The 19,468-nt window shown below is 32.4% G+C and overlaps 1 protein-coding gene across 1 annotated transcript in view; it reads right to left on the bottom strand.

The window, feature by feature from the left end:
• Positions 1-1,114: 1,114 nt before the first annotated feature.
• The window catches only part of LOC114330843 (protein HID1), a 44,549-nt gene continuing 26,195 nt past the window's right edge, over positions 1,115-19,468 (bottom strand). The window contains exons 9-13 of the mRNA XM_028280263.2: positions 14,353-15,125; positions 12,148-12,228; positions 11,665-11,825; positions 9,565-9,723; positions 1,115-3,381 (exon numbers count right to left, since the gene is read on the bottom strand). Coding sequence (XP_028136064.1) covers positions 3,318-3,381; positions 9,565-9,723; positions 11,665-11,825; positions 12,148-12,228; positions 14,353-15,125 — 1,238 coding nt within the window. The 3' untranslated portion in view covers positions 1,115-3,317. The remainder of the gene's footprint in view (positions 3,382-9,564; positions 9,724-11,664; positions 11,826-12,147; positions 12,229-14,352; positions 15,126-19,468) is intronic.

Here is a 19,468-nt window from a genome sequence, read left to right as displayed (position 1 = left end):
TTGGATTTGTCTTCCTTGGGCGTAAAATAATAAAACATCTATTTTTATATTTCACTTGTCACCGTGATGTATAATTATGTATATCTGAAAGGTAAGTAGCATGCGGCTTGATGGCCTTGTTGGTAGAGCATTGGACCAGAGATCAAAAAATCGCAAGGTTGCGGGTTCAAATCCCGGACGATTCATATTTTTTTCTTTTTTTTTTATATTTGGCATTGTTAAGTTTTGGTTCATTTTTGGTAATTATTGTTAATTTTTTGTATTGTAACTGTTAAGTAGGTATATTTATTTCGATGAAATTATATTATAATAGAAGTATAACTTCTTACGTGCGTACAAAGTACACACATATTCTTTTTTTATTTTTCTTTTAATGCCATCTTTTGTTGATTCGCGAGCTGTACAAGGTTTTGTAGAAGTCTTTGTTATTTTGTTTGTCCTTCCTTATTATTGCTGTCTTTAATGATAATTTGCTGAACATCCAATGTTTAGTTCACAGTACATCGTCCTTTTTGGAAGATGATTACAAAAGTCTTAAAAAATGGTCGTAACTGCTTCGTTTGAGTGAGTCTACCACTTTCTGAAAAATTTTAGAGTGCAGGTTGGACGCGTTTCTGCGGGACTCGCTCAACTGAAGCAGTTAAGACCATTTTTAAGACTTTTGTAATCATCTTCCAAAAAGGACGATGTACTATGGACTAGTTGATCTTAGACATTCTAGGCCTGTGTTGTTTTATCTATTAAGTTCTCATTCCATTTTTTATGTCGCATTTTAGTTATTTTGTAATTGTTTTATTTAGTTCTACGTATTCTTAAGTATGTCGTTTGTTTTCCGCTAGTAGTTATCTTCTTTAATTTTCGTTTACAGAACTATCTATAGATCTAACAAATTAAAAAGAAGAAGACAAAACTGTTCAACAAATGATGACATGTTTGTTTTTAACTGTAAGTCCAATGATCGAGTTCTCAACACAGTTCCTTGCAGTGATCCGTATTCATCAAACGAATCTAAAAATTATTCGAATTCTCCATCTCTGGCAAGGAATACGGAACAAAGAAAAGAATCTTCAAGGAAGTCGACGGTCAGCCATGGGAAGTGAAATAAATACACATATTTACTGTGAAATATTTTCATATTTTAGATTTGTATGCTTTGTAATAAATATAACTAATTTTAAGTGCAAACAACAGATGCAAAACAAATGGCCTATGCATAGGTTAAAAACTTATGGTTACTGTTTTAGAACTTCTTTACAATTAAAAAAAATATTCAACATTAAATAAACGTTTTAGTATGTTAACAATAATCAAAGAGACATAAATTAAATTTTATTTTGTCGAATGTAGGCAGAAGTATAAACGTTATATTTCTTTTATTCAGTCACTTTTTGCTGCAGAATTTTTTGACATTTTTACCAGAATTTTTCAAATTTAGTACCAAAATAAACGTGAGCAGGGCGAGCATTAAGCAATTGGTGAACTGTCAGTGGCAATGTTTAAAGAGAGGGGAGGGAATTTGTATTTCCCAGTATTTAGTGACAACAAAAATACTAAGCTTGAGTATTTAGCAATCAGTGGTGATCTCTGCATTCAGCTATAATGTAAGTACATTTCTGGTGTCGACTTAGAGGACGCATCTTACTAACTCTGCTCTTTGACTAGATCCAGAACATGTTTTCAGCAAAACGTCCAAGGCACTATAAAGTTCGTATTCGTCTGTTTTATATGCGATTCCCCACTTTCAGGAAATAGCTCGAGAGAGAAGCAGAAAAAAAGCCTTTTCACTACACATCTGAGAAAAATCATTGACTAGCTATGGGAGCTCTTGCTCTTGAAGGATACAGTCACATACAAATCTGCTCTGATGGATGTGCGTCTTCTGACTGAACGGGCACAATGTTAGAATGAGATTTCTGCAAAGTACAAAACCGATGTTATGCAATGACGTCAGTTGACAGAAGCCAGCAACGCTGAATCGTGTCTAGACTTTTAAACACAGTGATAGTTGGAATATGACAGGAAAGTGGCATATCCTATGATAATGTCTGTCGACGAGGAAAAAAACCGGAAAAAATAATTCCTTGCAGTATAGACCAGGACTAATCTGTAAAAAAACGTGTATTTTTGGATGTGAGAGGTGGCATTCGGATTTTTGCAGATAAAGTTAGGTGACACCTTCAGTAATAATAATTGACTTATGCTCCTTCTCAAATACGCCCGGAACATTAATAAAAAAATTAAAATATGTAAAAATTTCGAAAAACATCGATTTTTTTCTGCTTTCTTTGCTTATAACTTTATACGGTTCGTTTCGGAACAAAGTCGTAGAGAAATAAAATAAAGGTAATTGCATTTTGTATGATATATGATTGGTCAAAAATGTCTTATGGTATTGCCTTTTCTGCAATAAAGCAATAAATACAAAATAAGGGGGCAAAATACGCCTGTTGTTATTCAACGTTTCTTAACCACTTTGGTGGCACTTAGAACCTTAGTAATTCGCTTAGAAAATTCTTATAACTTACTTAAATGGTCTACCAAATTTCGTTAAAATCGACCTAATAGATTTTGCATAATAAATTTGCAATGTAGATGTTTTTAAAAAAGTTCAAATTTTTTAAAATCTTTCTAAACAAAAAGTAGACCATTTAGAAGTTGGCTAATTTTTTTACATATAAAGAGGTGCTCTACCTATCTAATGCACTTTACAGAATTAGAATCGGATTATTTAAGGGGCCTCAGCAATGTTTTAAAATTATAAACAATTTTTGGCTTATAAACAAAGAGCTTTGTTTAATAATAAAAAAATTAATTTTTAGCAATGCAAATAATTAAAACCGGTATAATTTGACTTAAACTTTCAAATGCTGTCAGCAGAATTGCTATTTTATTTTTTAATCAAAAGTTATTCTCGTTCAAAAATAGCAATTTTTCGATTTTTTTAATGTTCTACCGCGTTTATCATATTTGAGAAGGAGCATAATTCAATTATTATTAACGAAGTTCTCACCTAACTTTATCCGCAAAAATCCGAATGCCACCTCTCACATCCACCTAAAAACAGATCCTTCCTGGTCTAGTACTTACATCGAAACATTCAGTTAAAAAACGCTATTTTGTAGCAGTAACCTTAGCAAACAACAAAAACATTAAAGTAAACACTTATTAACAAGGGAATGTCTTATAAAAAATAGTTTCTAATTCTCTTCAAAACTACTTATTAAAATGCATTATATAATCATCTGTTGAATGCACAGTCACAACATAGTTACAAATAAATATAAATATATTACTCTTTAACGAAACAAGTTAAAATTTTAGACGCGCTGGATCTCAAATAGCTTTACATCAGTGTCGTACCAAACTGGAGGATCCACATTCCTAAAACACAAAAAATAATATTACAAAAGAAATACTGAATTATTTATGGTACATGTTACATCACTCAGGCAAAAACTTTTTGGATCTCCTATTTTTGTGAAACTTGGTGTATGGCTTCTGCGGGACGTAAAAATAAGATATTTACGGTCAAAAAATCTTTTTCTTTTTTTTTCTCAAAATGTTATTTTATGCGATTTTACAATGATTAGGTGTTTATTTAAACAAATTTGCATTTTATATTGTAAAGTATCAATGAAAACATAATATTTTAATAGAAGGGACTCAAAAATGTCATTATAACAAGTTATTTTGATTCAAAACAAGTTTTTGATCAAATTTTATAGTGTAGAAAACGTTAAAATACCGTTTTTACATTTTCCTCCATTCCGAAAATACATCATAATCGATCTGGCTGAAAAGTTGCCCACAAATAGCCAAAACATAGGACTTTATAAGGGTTAGAAGGATTTGAGTTATATTACAATACCAAGTTACATGCAATAATATCAGACTCCAAAGTATATTAGTCCAGTCGGAATAGCATTTGACCTTGCATGCCGAGCTGCCCAAAAGTTTAGTTTTCTTATCTTTAGAGGGGTCAATAGTAGCCTAAATTTAAAATCGCGAATGAATTCCTCCGTTACGTTAGCTGCCATCTTGATTTTAAAGGAGAACCTGTTTTGCTCAATATCTCCGACCATTTTTAATTTTTCGACAAAAATGGTAGGAGCTGAAATTGTTCCAAATAAATCATATTTACAATCATTACAATTTCTTTTTAACAATTTTTGTTGTGAGGTCGATATTTTCCGAGTTAACTGTATTTACACTAGACGCCTATGTTTTTGACTATGATATCGCATGTAACTTTTTTTGGTATTGTAATATAATTCAAATCCTTTTAAACGCTTAAAGTCCTATGTTTTGGCTATCCGTGGGCAAATTTTCAGCCAAATCGATGTATTTTGTGAATGGAGGAAAATGTAAAAATGTATTTTAATGTTTTCTACACTATAAAATTTGATCAAAACCTTGTTTTGAATCAAAATAACTTGTTATAATGACATTTTTGAGTCCCTTTTATTAAAATATTGTTTTCCATTGATACTTTACGACAGAAAATGCAAATTTGTTTAAATAAAGACCAAATCACTGTAAAATTGCATAAAATAACATTTTGAGAAAAAAAAAGGAGAAGATTTTTTGACCTTAAATATCTTATTTTTACGTCCCACAGAAGCTATGAAATGTATTTTCAGACAAATCGGAGATCCAAAAGTTTTTTGATCCAAAATTGAGTGATTTATACAGAGTACAGCCAAAGTGTGGAAATGTCTAATTATGTTAAATATATTGTACGGATTGTACAAAAACCGGGATATGCCTATTTTGCAATGTGGACATTTCAAATTTGATGCTTAGTGTTGCCAGATTTTCCATTTTTCTGACATCATTTGTCACTTTGGTTTTTTGAATACAACACACGGTATATTAACAACAATCGAAAGTTTTATTTCAATAAAATTAAAAATATTATCAAAATAAAACTTTTATTGAGACCAAGTTTCTGGTAACGCCTTCGCGGTTTCTATAATTTGCAAACCATACGAATGCTGAGGCAAAGAAGGCTAAGGGAGATCTAAGAATTGCATCTAACTTCCTGCTTGCTCATAGTGGCAAAAATTCCAACGAAAAATTGATCCCACATACTCTGTTAGGAGTAGACTAATAGAAATAAATATTTTTGCTGTAAAACGAAAACTAGAGACGTCTTATACTTCGATTCATTCAGAGAGTGCCATAAACACCCTAACCGGTTTCAAGCTCCTAAGCTATCATCAGATTTTTTTTTAATTTGATTAGTTCATGAGGACCTCTAATATTATCATCACCAATGGTGCTACAGCCCTAGAAAAGAGCATCGACCTTCCCAAATCTCGTACGCCAGTCAGTCCTATCCATTGCCAACCGTTGCCAGTTTGCTGCGCCTATTTTTTCTATCCTTCTCATCTACATCATCCTTCCATCTGAGTTTTGGCCTACCCCTATTTCTACTTCCCACAGGTTGTGACATAAGGATTCTTCTAGGAGGGTTGTTATGCTGTGATCTTGCTAAATATCCTGCCCATCTTAGTCTTCCGATTTTTATAAAAGATACTACGTCTTTACCACCAAATATATGTTTATATCTGTGGTATACCTCGTAGTTGTACCTCCTCCTCTAAATACCATTTTCACAGATGCCACCGGATATTCCTCTCAGGATCCTTCGTTCAAATATAAGCAGAAGGTTTTCATCTGCCTTGGAGATGGTCCATGTCTCTGATCCATATGTCAACACTGGTTGTATAAGGGTTTTGTATAGTATTTTTACTACAAAAGCAAGATTACGTAGGTCAAAATTTCTGACGTAAAAGCACTATCAAAACATTAGAATGTGACTTTCCATCATGGCCACGTTATTGTCATTACTTGTCAGCTATTTTTCTTTGTTTTTGTGTACTATAAAAATAATATCTATAATTCTTTATTCTAATTAATGATGTCAATCGGATTTCATCAATTGCCGAAATATATTAATCATAATATGCCAAAATATTTCTTAATGTTAACGAAAATAATGATATTCCATTACATCAACTCTAGAATTGAAATTTGTGTAGCACAGCTAAAATACGACACCAACACGGAACTGCCCGATCTTGTATAAGCGTCCACATGGTATTTTAATAAAAAAAAACGTAATAGCAATTACATTGAGAATTTTAGAATTATATATTAATTAAATAACCAGAAACATTTATTATTATCAATAATATAAATTTTCTAAAACAATTATTTAAGTTCAATATTCCAAAAAATAATAATTTTAGTTAAATATTTTAGACATTCGTACACTACTCATACATTCAAACGCAAATGACAGCTGTGAAATAATCTATATTAATAATTATATCTACACTATGATAATATTGTTGCTAATTAATATATTTCGGCAAGTAATGAAAATCAATTGACATCATTAATTAGAATAAATAATTACACGCTGTGAGCTCGTAGGTAGAGGGGATAACAGTGGCGGCTCGTCAGAGGAGGCAAGGGAGGCTCAGCCTCCCTATAAATTTTTTACACACTCTATACTGTTTTGTTTATCATGAATCGCGAAAACAACAATTACTCTCACTATTATACAACGTGTAAATTCCATATTATCACTAATTATCCTTACGTACGGAGTACGGAGCATTAGCATTAGAACGCATGATCGCGTCTCAGTTTTATTACATATTATTGTAGGCAGGACCCTGCGTTATCCCGAGATGCACGAACGGAGCCGAGAAGCCCAGCATTCTCCGTTGCTAATGCTCCGTGCCGTGCAGCAGGCGTTTAAGGAGACCCGGTCTCCTAACAGTGGCATCTACGGCGCCATCACACGCTGCCCGGAGATATACCAAGGGAGGCAGAGTAACTTCTCAGCTCCGTTGGGTGGTTGGGTGCGTCTGGGGACAACGAATTTTAGGGTCCTGACTAAAAATAATGAAAAATCTAAAAGTGCGAATTTTGTTATGAAATTTGGTATGTGGGGTTATAATAATATTTGGAACAACTTGCTCAAATAACTTTTTCCGATATCTCTAACTCAAAGCAAAATATCGGTAATTTATCGTGTTTTTGAATCCGCAGTAGGCCGCGTTTAGAATTAAAAAAATTCAGTTGAGTATCTTAAAAAATTTGAAGCTTCATTATGTATGGACTGCAAAACTTCAAATCTGTATTTATTTTGATATGCATAGGTATCTATTTACAAATAGATGGAATTGTTAACAAATAAACGACACAAACTTTGGTATTAAACTTTTACTATTAGACTAACTATTTTTAAAATGATGATATCATGAAATTATGAATTAGGATGATATTATGAAATGTAAATAAAAAATGGTCAAATGATGGAGCCTTAAATTACATTTTTTGGCGCATTTTTTTGCTAGTGCAAATTTGTCTAGATATTTTACAGTTAGGTATAGCCTCCCCTATTGTAAAAATCACGAGCCGCCACTGGGGGATAATTACAAATTCGCGAGCGCCAGTAGTAACAAGTTTGTAAACCTTTACTGGAAATTTGCTTTTTGACGTTCTGCATTAAGAGTTGCATATTATAGCTTTTAAATGTCTCACGAAAGTTATTGCATTAAAGAGTGTCGAAAAACTGGTTACAATAGTAACTGTGTATTCTACAACTTTCCTGTCGCTAAGCATAAGGTGATTCAACGACAAAAATGGATTGATGCAATTAGAAAAAAGTAAGTAAACACAATTTTAATTTTAAAACAGTAGAAAAATTTGAGGTAAAGGATCAGTTAGCACACTCTCGAATTTTGACAATTTCAATTTTACAATCCAATCCTGAAACAAAATTTGAATGCGTGAAGGTAACGACCAATCACAACAAACGTAGGATGCCGTTAACTGTCATTTATAAGTTAATATTTGAGAAGTATTATACCATAATTATATTAAATTATTATACTTTTTTGCAGAATAAATTTTTTCTAATATTAGTTGTCAACATATACGTCAAAACGATAAGCAAAAGCTAAAAAATAATCATAATGAATAATAAATTCTGTACTTACTGCTATTAATTATCGATTACAATCCAATTACTTCTTTACGTTGTAAATATTACACGATAAGAATTAAATAATAAGTCTGAAACAACTATTATTTGCTTTTCTACTGTCCTCTTTAAAATTCCGGCCGAAATAGGAACGCTAGTCAACCGTTAAATGGCGATAGCAGCCATATCAGCGAAAACTCACAGAGTATAGGCAACACTTTTTTCTCTCCAGAAAATTTCCGGTAAAAGTTATACTAGTAATCCTGTAGGTAGGTGGCGATACCAGCGAAGCTCGGAGCGGATAGATATTATTTTTATAGTAAACAAAAACAAAGAAAAATATCTCTGACAAGTAATGACATAAACGTGGCCATGATGAAAAGTCACATTCTAATGTTTTGACAGTGCTCATACGTCAAAAATTTTGACCTACGTAATCTTGCTTTTGTAGTAAAAATACTATATATGGTTATTTTTGTTTTTTGGATTAAGTTTCTCATATGTCTACTCATTCCAAAATAGCATTTGTTTGCTAAGATTATCCTTCGCTTGATTTCTTCCGTCATAACGTTTTCCTTGGTGATCAGGGAGCCTAAGTATGTGAATTTCTCCACCACTTCAAAGGTAGTGTTATCAACCGTGAACTGGTGACCAATGTTTCTGGCTCTATTGTTGGGTGTTGATGCCATCATCTCAGTTTTCTCCTCATTTATTTGCAGGCCCATATTTTTTGAGACATTTGAGAAGGTGGTCTACATTTCTTCTAGCTTGCGTGTTGTGCGGGCAACTAGGTCCACATCATCTGCATATGCCAAAATTTGGGATGATTTATTAAAAATATTTCCTCTGTTGTCTATTCTGGCATCTCTGACTGCCTCTTCCAGAGCTATGTTGAAGAGGAGACACGCCAGCGCATCTCCCTGTCGCAGCCCAACATGCGTTTCAAACGCTTGTGATTTTTTGCCCTGTATTTTGAACTTGCAAACAACTTTACGCATTGTAGCCTTAACCAATCTTGTCAGTTTATCGAGGATGTGGAATTCATCCATGGCTTCGTACAATTTAGGACACTTTCATAAGCCGATTTAAAATCAACGAAAATATGGTATGTGTCGATATTTAATTCATTGTTTTTTTTTTCATTATTTGCCTTAGCACAAAGATCTGGTCTGTTGTTGATCAACCAGGCCTAAAACAACTTTGATATTCGCCAAGAAGCTCCTCTGAATATGCACTTAGGCGACCATATTATAAGATATTCGAAAATATTTTGTATGCTGTATCAATGAGAGTTATTCCGCTATAGTTTCTACCTTCCAATTGATCACCTTTTTTGTGTAGAGGGCAGACGATTTCCAATACACACTACTCTTCCGGGTTTTATTCCTCATTTCAGGCTCTCAGTATTATTTTATATATTTGATTAGTCAGAGTACCTTCACATTTAATAAGTTCCGCGGGTCTGCCATCACTTCCTGGAGATTTATTATTTTTTAGGGGTTTCATTGCATCCCTCTAATATTATAGGCTATTAGTGTAAATGAGATCGTTACAATAGTTACCTTAAATATATAACTCCCCACATATACGTTCTAAACCAAGTAGTAGTGCCCGAATTCGCCTGATATTTCCTAATTAAAATAGGATGAGGGACGGGTAAAAGGCCTACTAAGGTACCGTGCTGTAAAAACTTCAATATTTCGCTTTCATCAGTCAGTCCCCTGAAATCAAGAAAATAAATACAGATAAAAAGTATGCCACGAAGAACGGTAAAAATGTATGTAAATGTAACGGTAAAAGTTAATTCATAACCATAAAACGCTGAAAAATTTGTAGAAATAGGAAAAACAAAAGACAATAAATTGAAATAAGACTGAAAATAAAACCCAAACAAACAATGTTATGTTTAAAAAAAAACATGATGCACAAAGAAGAAATAAATAAAAGAAAATAAAACAATTTTATTTCATTTCCCAGTTCTATCGTTTCTTGCAAGGCAAGGATATCTATTATATATTTTTCTCTTCTTCTTCTTTCAGTACCCTGTCCGATTATCGAACGTTGGCGATCATATTGACAATAATAACTTTCCGTCTCATACTCCCGTTAAAAATAGAAGATAGTATTAGCAATTATCAAGAAAATAAATGAATATAAATACAGAATTTGTAGTGAAGGAACCAGTCTGAATAATAAATGGGTATAAAATATAAAAATATGAATGTATATTAACTATATTTTAGTGTTAAGTAATATGTAGTAAAAATAAATTAAAAATAGATGTAAATAAATTGAAATAAAAACTAAATAAATTAAATCTTAAAATCATTGAAATACACTCTGTGCCAAAATTACCTGGCCTCCTTAAAAATGGGTCATTTTTGATGTCTTATATCTCCTAAACCTGTTGTCCGATTTAAGTAGTTTTTTTAATATGTTTTAGCCTGATTCCTTGACAATCGTTATAATAATATTGTTGCTAGACAGGTAAATTTTCATTGTATACCGGGTGTACGAATCAAACTGTGTTTTTTTCTTAAAGTTTGCATCACCCTGTGGAATATTCTAGCATTTGTAGAATACTGAAATTAAAACCTAACTATAGCCTCATGCTTTCTCAACATTTTGTTGTTTGATTGATTGGCTTATGTTGGATAATAAGAAACTTAGGTGCTTTAACAACTAGACATGTTTTTTTATCAATACAGGTTGTTTTTTAAAAATCTTGGCAAAGTTTAAAAAGTAATTCTGCATGAAAAAATAATCACAATTTGCTTTATAAACTTATGTCCGCAAATGCTTCGTTTCCAAGATAGGGGGTGTTGAAATTTTTCTGACAAACTGATGATTTATTTATTGCTTAAAAACCGGTTGAGATATGCAAATGCAATTTGGTGGGTTGTAATACGTAGTTATTGCATATTTTTTGACACACAATTATGAATTTAATATTCACCATTGGCGCGCATACGGGTAACATGAGCCATCATATTACCCGTATACGCGCCAATGGTGAATAGTAAATGCTTAATTGTATGCCAAAAAATGTGTAATAACTACGTATTACAACCCACCAAATTGCATGTGCATGTCATAACCGGTTTTAAAGTAATAAATAAATCGTCAGTTTGTCAGAAAAATTTCAACACCCCCTATCTTGGAAACGAAGCATTTGCGGACATAAGTTTATAAAGCAAATTGTCAATATTTTTCATGCAGAATTACCCCTTAAACTTTGCCAACGTTTTTTAAAAACACCCTGTATTGATAAAAAACATGTCTAGTTGTTAAAGCACCTAACTTTCTTATTATCCAATATAAGCGAATCAATCAAACAACAAAATGTTGAGAAAGCATGAGGCTATAGTTAGGTTTTAATTTCAGTATTCTACAAATGCTAGAATATTCCACAGGGTGATGCAAACATTAAGAAAAAAACACAGTTTGACTCGTACACCCGGTATACAATGAAAATTTACCTGTTTAGCAACAATATTATTATAACGATATTGTCAAGGAATAAGGCTATAAGATATTAAAAAAATCACTTAAATCGGACAACAGGTTTAGAAGATATAAGACATCAAAAATTACCCATTTTTAAGGTGGCCGGTTAATTTTGGCCCAGAGTGTATATATGTATCTATTTAAAATCTACTTACTTATCAATGCAAATCTTTTCAACTTGAGGCACGAGAACTTGTAATAATCGCATGATAGTTTGGAGTGGTAATTTGCTCTTCCACGAATGCACCCATTCGCTGGTCGGTACCCATTGTCCGTTTATATTATCACTCGGTGCACTAACTCTTAAACTATTACGCTGGAAAAGAACAATCAAGGTCAAAATAATGCTAGAAACAATAGCCCATAGACGTATATATAAATACACACCAGTCTGTAGAGTGAAGTGACGACACCACCTTTTTTTTTTCGTTGTTAGATGTCTCATTTTAAATCAAGTAAGTATACAGCGTCTGTTTTTAGTGGGTGTGAGAGAGAATGAGGAATTTCAATGCGCTAGATAGAGACATACCGAATAACCACAAGAATTCTTATCGTCAGCATGTGCAGCTTGCTCGGTCTATTTATATATACATCTATACAACATCCCTAAGAAAATATGTTTATTAAGTTTCTCTTACCGCATTCACTGATCTGGTTAGTGTTCCAGTCGGGGATGGAGTCGGAGATTCTTTCAACTCGTACGCGTCATTGGTATTTACCTACAAAATACATATCTCATAGTCAAATACGCATACATAAAAGAGTAATTAAAAATAAGTACATATAAAAAATAAGATTAACTTATGTTTAAACCGGCTCTTATTCGCTGCGTGCGTGACCATGGTGGATATACACGAAACTATACCAGCGCCCGTAGCGGCGAAATATGACAACTTTGGCGAATAATGATTGAATAATAATTTTTATCGCCAATCGTCACTAAAGTTATTTATTATTGTACTCATTTGCCCTCATTTGCGGCAGTAAAGTAACACTTTATTGTACTGAAAGAAGATTTTACTTTACCTGCCGCGATTAATCGATATTGAATGTAAGTGGTCGATGGCAGTAATCGATTACTTATTTGAGTAACTTACAATTTATTTACTTTAGTTATTTAAAAATATTGTACACAATTTGCGATATTATCAATTAAATTTATGTCAAAAGTGGAATTATGTAGTACTTTGCAATTATATTCATATAAAATACATTAAAACTTTACCGATTTAGTAATTATTCAATATTGGTAACTATCGATTAAAAATCAAAAGCGGCCATCTTGCAAAAGTTATCTGTCATCACTGTCATGAAATTATTATGACGTTTAAAATTTAAAAAGTTCTTAAATTATAAATTGTAAGCAAGTGTTAAAACCAATATCAAGTTGTTGGCGATAAAATTTTGTATGCACCACATGAGTAAAAACTCTTTATCGAACTCGTCTGTTATTCGCCTCGCTCGCTCTGCTCATAATATCAGACTCGTTCGATAAAGAGTAACTTTACTAACTTGGTACATAAATAACTATTTTCAATAGATATTTCGCTTACCTTATTATTGCCGTTTTTATTTTTATTACTTATGTTTATATTTTCATACTGACTTTCTTTCTCCGATCTGCTGGTACCCTATCGTCATCTATTTCCATTTTGTGTTCCAAAATTAATAGTTCAATAGACCCAGCTAATGTTAAAATCTAGTACATACTAATAATTCACACTGCCTAATTGCGTTCGATGTACACTTAATTAATATTATCACCGACAACTAAACTATAACGAAAAAGTGAAGAAAAACCCTTAAAATTGATATTTTCTTCAGAGAATTTTCAAATATCTGTTTTTTAATTTGACGTTTATTCGACACTCGAACTATTGTCGTTTGATACAAACAACAAAATATATCAAAAATGGTAAATAAAAATTACATATTAACGCTAAATATGTCATATCTGTATCATATGTTTAACGTCAAATTGTGTTCGCCAAAAATTTCAGGCGACTACACTAGGTGTCGCGGTAGTCATGCACGGAGCGAATATGGTTCTGTCAACTGTCATCGCGTAAATGTCATTTGTCGTAATGTCATAATGTCGTATGTCATTAGTTATCCTTTTGTTAAATGACAATGACAACCCAACCCTATAGACGTGTATATTAACATAGCAGTGTGTGACATCTTTTTATTCGTTGTTACTTATGTCTATGTCAGTCATCACGTAAGTAGAGCAGCGTCTCTTTCTGATGAGGGTAGGAGAGAGAAAGAGTGTGAGGAGTTTCAATGCGCTAGACGTTAGATAGAGACATATCGAATAACCACAAAAGATCTTGTCAGGATGTTCGGTCTATGTAAATATATACATATGTGAGCCCAACAGCGGCTTTGGTGCCGGAGAAGGAAGAACTGACTTCAAATAATTTTGATGCTCTGATTTTCAAAATGTCTTTTAAGATAGCTTTGGCATCATCAGCAAATATAGTAATACTCTAAAGATGGTACCAGTCGTTTATGAATAAATGTGAAGTTTCATGTAGATCCGTCAACGTATTGCAGACATTATAAAAAAAACTACAGAATATGGTATTGCATAATCGTCTAATAACTGAGGAAGACTTAGTAGAAGCTCTAGAAATCTTATTAGGCAGTCTGATCAAGCTATTGGCTGAGGTTTGGGATTTTACAGAGCTGTATGACTTTCTCAGCAACATTTGGGGGGGTTAGAAAGAAGAAAAGTGATCTAGTACTTCATTTTATCAGAATGGATAAGACGGAGATCTACCACCATGATTTTTCATTACTTTATAGGTGAGACAAATATAATAAAAATAATCATTACTCACCTCACTAATACTACTATTTCCTATGGTAACTGCAGTCTTCGATGGTGTATTTAACGCTAAAGTGGCCATTCCGTTCGCCAATGTAAGGCCATCCTCCTGCTTTATCGCCGGATGCGCAGACTCTCTCTCCGTCATCTGCGCAATCTGCGGAGTATCGGGCAGAGTGGCCTTCAACGTACCCGGCTCAGCAGGCAGCGCTGGATGTGATCCCTCCATGGCTTGCTCGTTGATGTTTTCGTGACTGATCGAGCTGGACATTCTCTTCTTCGTCCGCTTGTTGATCGACTTCGAGATGGAACTGTAGTCGACCGGTAAGTTGGCCAAACTGTGGAACACCTGGCGCTTTCTTATAATCGTATATACAAGATTGGAGTTCCCGTCGAACTGATACTGGATGATGTTGTTGAAGATTTCAAGAAGGAAAAATACTAGATGGTGGTTCGAGGATGCGGAGAATAAGAACCAGGGAGTGCTGAAAGCTTCCAGTAAGTGTAGAAGCTTCGTACTCGAAACCATGGACAATGTTTTTAAGTATGGGGAAACGTTGACTAGAATTGTAAGCAGACAATCAAAAAGGGGTTGTAATCTTTGATGGCCGGTGGTGATGATTTTATGGAATACGATTATTAAGAGATCGGCGTGAGTTCCTGTAAAAACTGGAATGTCCATTGGAATCGTAGCGGTGTAGGGTTTGTTGAGACGAACTCCAAAGTTGCGTTCGCCAGACAGTAAAAGCAGGATAAATACTCCGATGTGCATCAAGCCAACTCGTGCTAAAAATATTTATAATAAGTACAGTGTATACAGTTGAGTCCTCGAGTCTTTATCCGTGCGTCATTAATACCTGGGGAGATAAGACACATACTTTTTATCTAGCATCATTCTCTTCCACGCATGAAACTAATGACAAACAGCTGCCGCCTGTTATTAAGTAAAAACACATGTTAATTTTATGAACGATCTATACTTAGCGCATTGAAAAGAGATAGGTACAAAGAAAGAAGATTGGGAATGTTTTCACATATTTTAAGTACAATTTTTAACGTTTTGGTTTGTTTACTTTTGTGGCTGTCAGTTTGTTGAATTTTTTGCTGATATTTTGTCGAATTTTTGCATTTTGAAGTTTTTTATAGTAGATACACAAACAGTTGTTTTCACAACTAATTTTATATTGGAGTTAGAAATTTTATGATAAGTTTATGTTATTTTACGATAAATTTTGGCAACGTACAAATAACCTCATTGTTGACACATTTAAAGAATGCTTGTGTTTAATGTTTTCCGCCAAAGTGAATAAATTAACAAAAAGAAAATATGTTATCGAATATTTTTTATAAATTGTTTATTTATTTATTAATCAACGATAATAAAATAATTTATTAAGCTATGTACTTCAAATGTAGCTATAATTATGCACCAAAATTTTAAAACAAAACTTAAATTTGACATTCTATTTATTTGATAACGTCAAATTTTTTTATTATAACCCGTGATCGGAATAATTCGCTCCGAGCGTTAACAAAGTCTCAAAGCAAAATCGACCGACCTGCTCATGGTAGCGGTTTATTGAATCTTTGTAAGGACGCTTTATTGTATGTTTAAATAAGACATTTAAAAAAAATGCCATATCACGTTATTTGTTGTGTTGTTCACTGTAAAATAACATGGAAAACTAGTGATGTCAAATAGTTTTATTTTCCTCGTTCCCCAAAAAAATTAGATCAAAGAATAAAATTAATTAACGCTGTTATAAGGATGAAGTGAGGTTAACTTTTTCTATATATACAAAGGATGTGGCAATGTACACATGATATAATAATATTATTTACGTTTTTTTAAGTTTTGTACATATTACATACACTTTTAGCTCTGATAAATCCGAATTGACTGCAAAAAATACGGATACGGTATGTCCTATATAACCTCACTATCGCAAATATGTCAATAAATCTTTATTAACGACAAAAAATATTTTTTTTGAACTATAAATGACATAATAATTAACTATAAATGACATAATAAAAGAATAACAATTAATTCTAATATGTAATTTGTATTCGTTTATTATCACTAGAAAATAAAATATTCAAGTTTAACAAAATAATCCCATAAGAGTCAATACTAAAACGTCCTTACAAAACTGACAGCGTGTCACGTGACTGTAAATTTCTGTAAATGGAAGGGAAAAGCACGGAGCCAATACCCACTTTCTGTCACTTAACTGTTGCCCTTAGTAAATTTCCGACTTATTTCGAATGCTTTAAATGATGACGCACGGGTAAAGACTCGGGGACTCAACTGTACTTTAGCAGCCAGGCCAGGGGTGTGTTTGATTATCCACTTTTATGTCCCCTCGGTACCCTAACGTTTTTTTATGTTTTTTGGTGCACAGATTCGATTTTTCGAGGGTACCAGGCTGAATTTGTCAGACAATTTGTTGTTAACAATTTAATTGTTTAAATGATTGTATTTCCTAAGATATTAGAGATATTTAATTTCACCAAAATGAAAATTGTTCCTTTGGAAAAAATGAACAAAATGACGTTTGGTAAACTTTGATCCGGTTGTTAGAACCGGAGTTATAACAAATTTCGTGATAAACAATTGCAAAATAGGCATTCGATGGGATTTTCCAAGTATAATATCCTAGTTATAGCAATTAGATTACAGTTTACAAACGCGATTTTGTTCATTTTTTCAAAAGGAACAATTTTCATTGTGGTAAAATTAAATATCTCTAATATTTAGGAAATACAATCACTTAAACAATTAATTTGTTAAGGGAATGGGTACGTAGTTTCTGCTCCAATGCTGTTCAAATGGGATTCATTTTTTTTAATCCTGAGAAAACTAATAAGAAGTATTTTTGAAAAATTTAAACGCAGAATGAACAATTACGTTATTAGCGAGGGCCGAAAGTCCCTGAGAACTTCTATAATGTTTATTTAAATAAGTTATAGGGGTGAAAAACTAAGAGAAAATTTAGTGTGATTTTTAATTTCAAATATCTCATTCAAAATAAATTTTTATTTATTCTAAGGGAATTTCGGCCCTCGGTAATAATTTAGTCTCTCATTCTGCGTTTAAATTTTTCAAAAATATTTATTGGTTTTTTGAGGATTCGAAAAAAATGAACACAATGTCCATGGTAATATTTTCCAAATCTATCTTTGTCATTTCCAAATCTATCTTTGTCATAAAACGCACTCAGTCGAATAGAATATTGCCAGCATATTGTCAGTCATACAGTAACAATTTTAAATATTTGATATGGCATCGAGGATATTTTGAATGTTTTTTTTTATTATTTTATTTATTAATGGCTATGATATAGCCAATTAGCCAGACTATTTGTTTTTTTTTGTATGGTATTACAATAACAATTTTTAATTTAATATCTAAGCCTACTTATTATCTAAATTTACAGGGTGTTATAATATATTAATTAAAAATTGTAAAATTAAAAATTGTAAAAATATCACACAAAATTGAAAAATGTATCCATTTTGAGTTGTTGATTAAATAATACTGATAGTGTATTTGATAAATAATTGATTTAAGACGTAAACTTAATAAAAAGTTATTTATTGTTTATTATTTATGGAAGATCCAAAGCAGAGAATACACCAGGATATATTCAGTGATCCAAGTATTTTGTTGTTAAAGATGTTCAAAGTTGTAAGCGTTTCAAAGTAACAATATATTATTAAAAAATCACTAAATCACTTTTCCTCTTTTCTCGATTGATTATTAGTTTTTATTGTACAGTAGATAAATTATTACCATCACTGAATACATAGTTAGTGTAAAGATTATCATGTTAATTAACTGAAATAATAATTATTAATAGATAAATTATTACAATCACTGAATACATAGTTAGTGTAAAGATTATCATATTAATTAACTGAAATAATAATTACACCAACAATCATGTATAGCAGTGAGACATGGACATTGACAGGGAGTCAAAAATCCAGAGTCAATGCTATGGAAATGAGGTTCCTGAGGAAAATAGCAAACAGAAAGAGGACAGACAAAATACGAAACGAAACAATTAGACAAAACCTAAAACTAGAACCAATTAATGAAAAAATAGTGGAGGGACAACTTAGAAGGTTCGGGCACGTGTGTAGAATGTCGAACGAGAGGCTAACAAAACGAGTGTTCGAAACGAGAGTGCAGGGAAAAAACAAAAGAGGAAGACCAAGAGTTAGGTGGGTGGATGAAATCAGGAAAGAAGTCGAGAAGAAGGGATTGACATTGGAAAGTGCAAGAAACCTAACGCAAGATCGGAAAGCATGGAGACTGCAATGCCAAACTCAACTTCACCAGCCTTACACCTAAAGGTAGAAAGGCTTAGAACTAAGTAAGTAAGTAATTAATAATTAAGGCAATTAATTATACAAGTAACAGTTATCCAAGAACATTCAAAAGCCATCTTTAAATTTAATAATGACATTGTCAAGTAAAGTTTACATATCCATACCAGTGAGAATTTTACTACACGTAATTTGCCGTGTAAGGACAGAAAAAGTAGGGATAGCAGTAAAATATTTGCGAATTATGTACCGATGGCCTTAACCATTAACAACTCGATTAATAAATTATCTAAAATAGGAGAAGCTTGAATGCTCGAATATATGAAGTTTATTGAAATAAAAGTCATATATCGAGCACTGAATTTTATTAACAACGTTCTACACCTTCGTTGCGGGGTATGCCTCTCATAGGAAAGGGGGGAAACTTATATGCAAGCGAGAGTTGGCAACAATGCATTTATAGCAGAATACTCAAATCATATGTTTCAGTATTGAATACTTTATAAAAATAAATTATAATAAATTACGGAATTAATTATAATAAATAAATTAAAAATAAATGGTACGGTAAACAATCCTCATTTTTTAATATGTTATTCCTTACAAAAAAACCTTTAATTTAAGCGCAAATAATTAAAAATCGTAAATTTAAGTCAAAAGTTATTAACTTTTTAAAAATTCCCACAAGAGTCCATGTTAAAACTTAATTTTGACCCTTAATAGTAATTAAACGGCACGGTAAAACAATTTTTAAAAAATCAAGTCTTAGTTTTTCGAAGTAAACTATAACATAC

Source organism: Diabrotica virgifera, chromosome 7 (assembly GCF_917563875.1).
Source record: "Diabrotica virgifera virgifera chromosome 7, PGI_DIABVI_V3a".
Classification (NCBI taxonomy): Eukaryota; Metazoa; Arthropoda; class Insecta; order Coleoptera; family Chrysomelidae; genus Diabrotica; species Diabrotica virgifera.
Note: the sequence above shows the minus strand (reverse complement) of the source record. Positions and strands in the feature narration are given on the sequence as shown.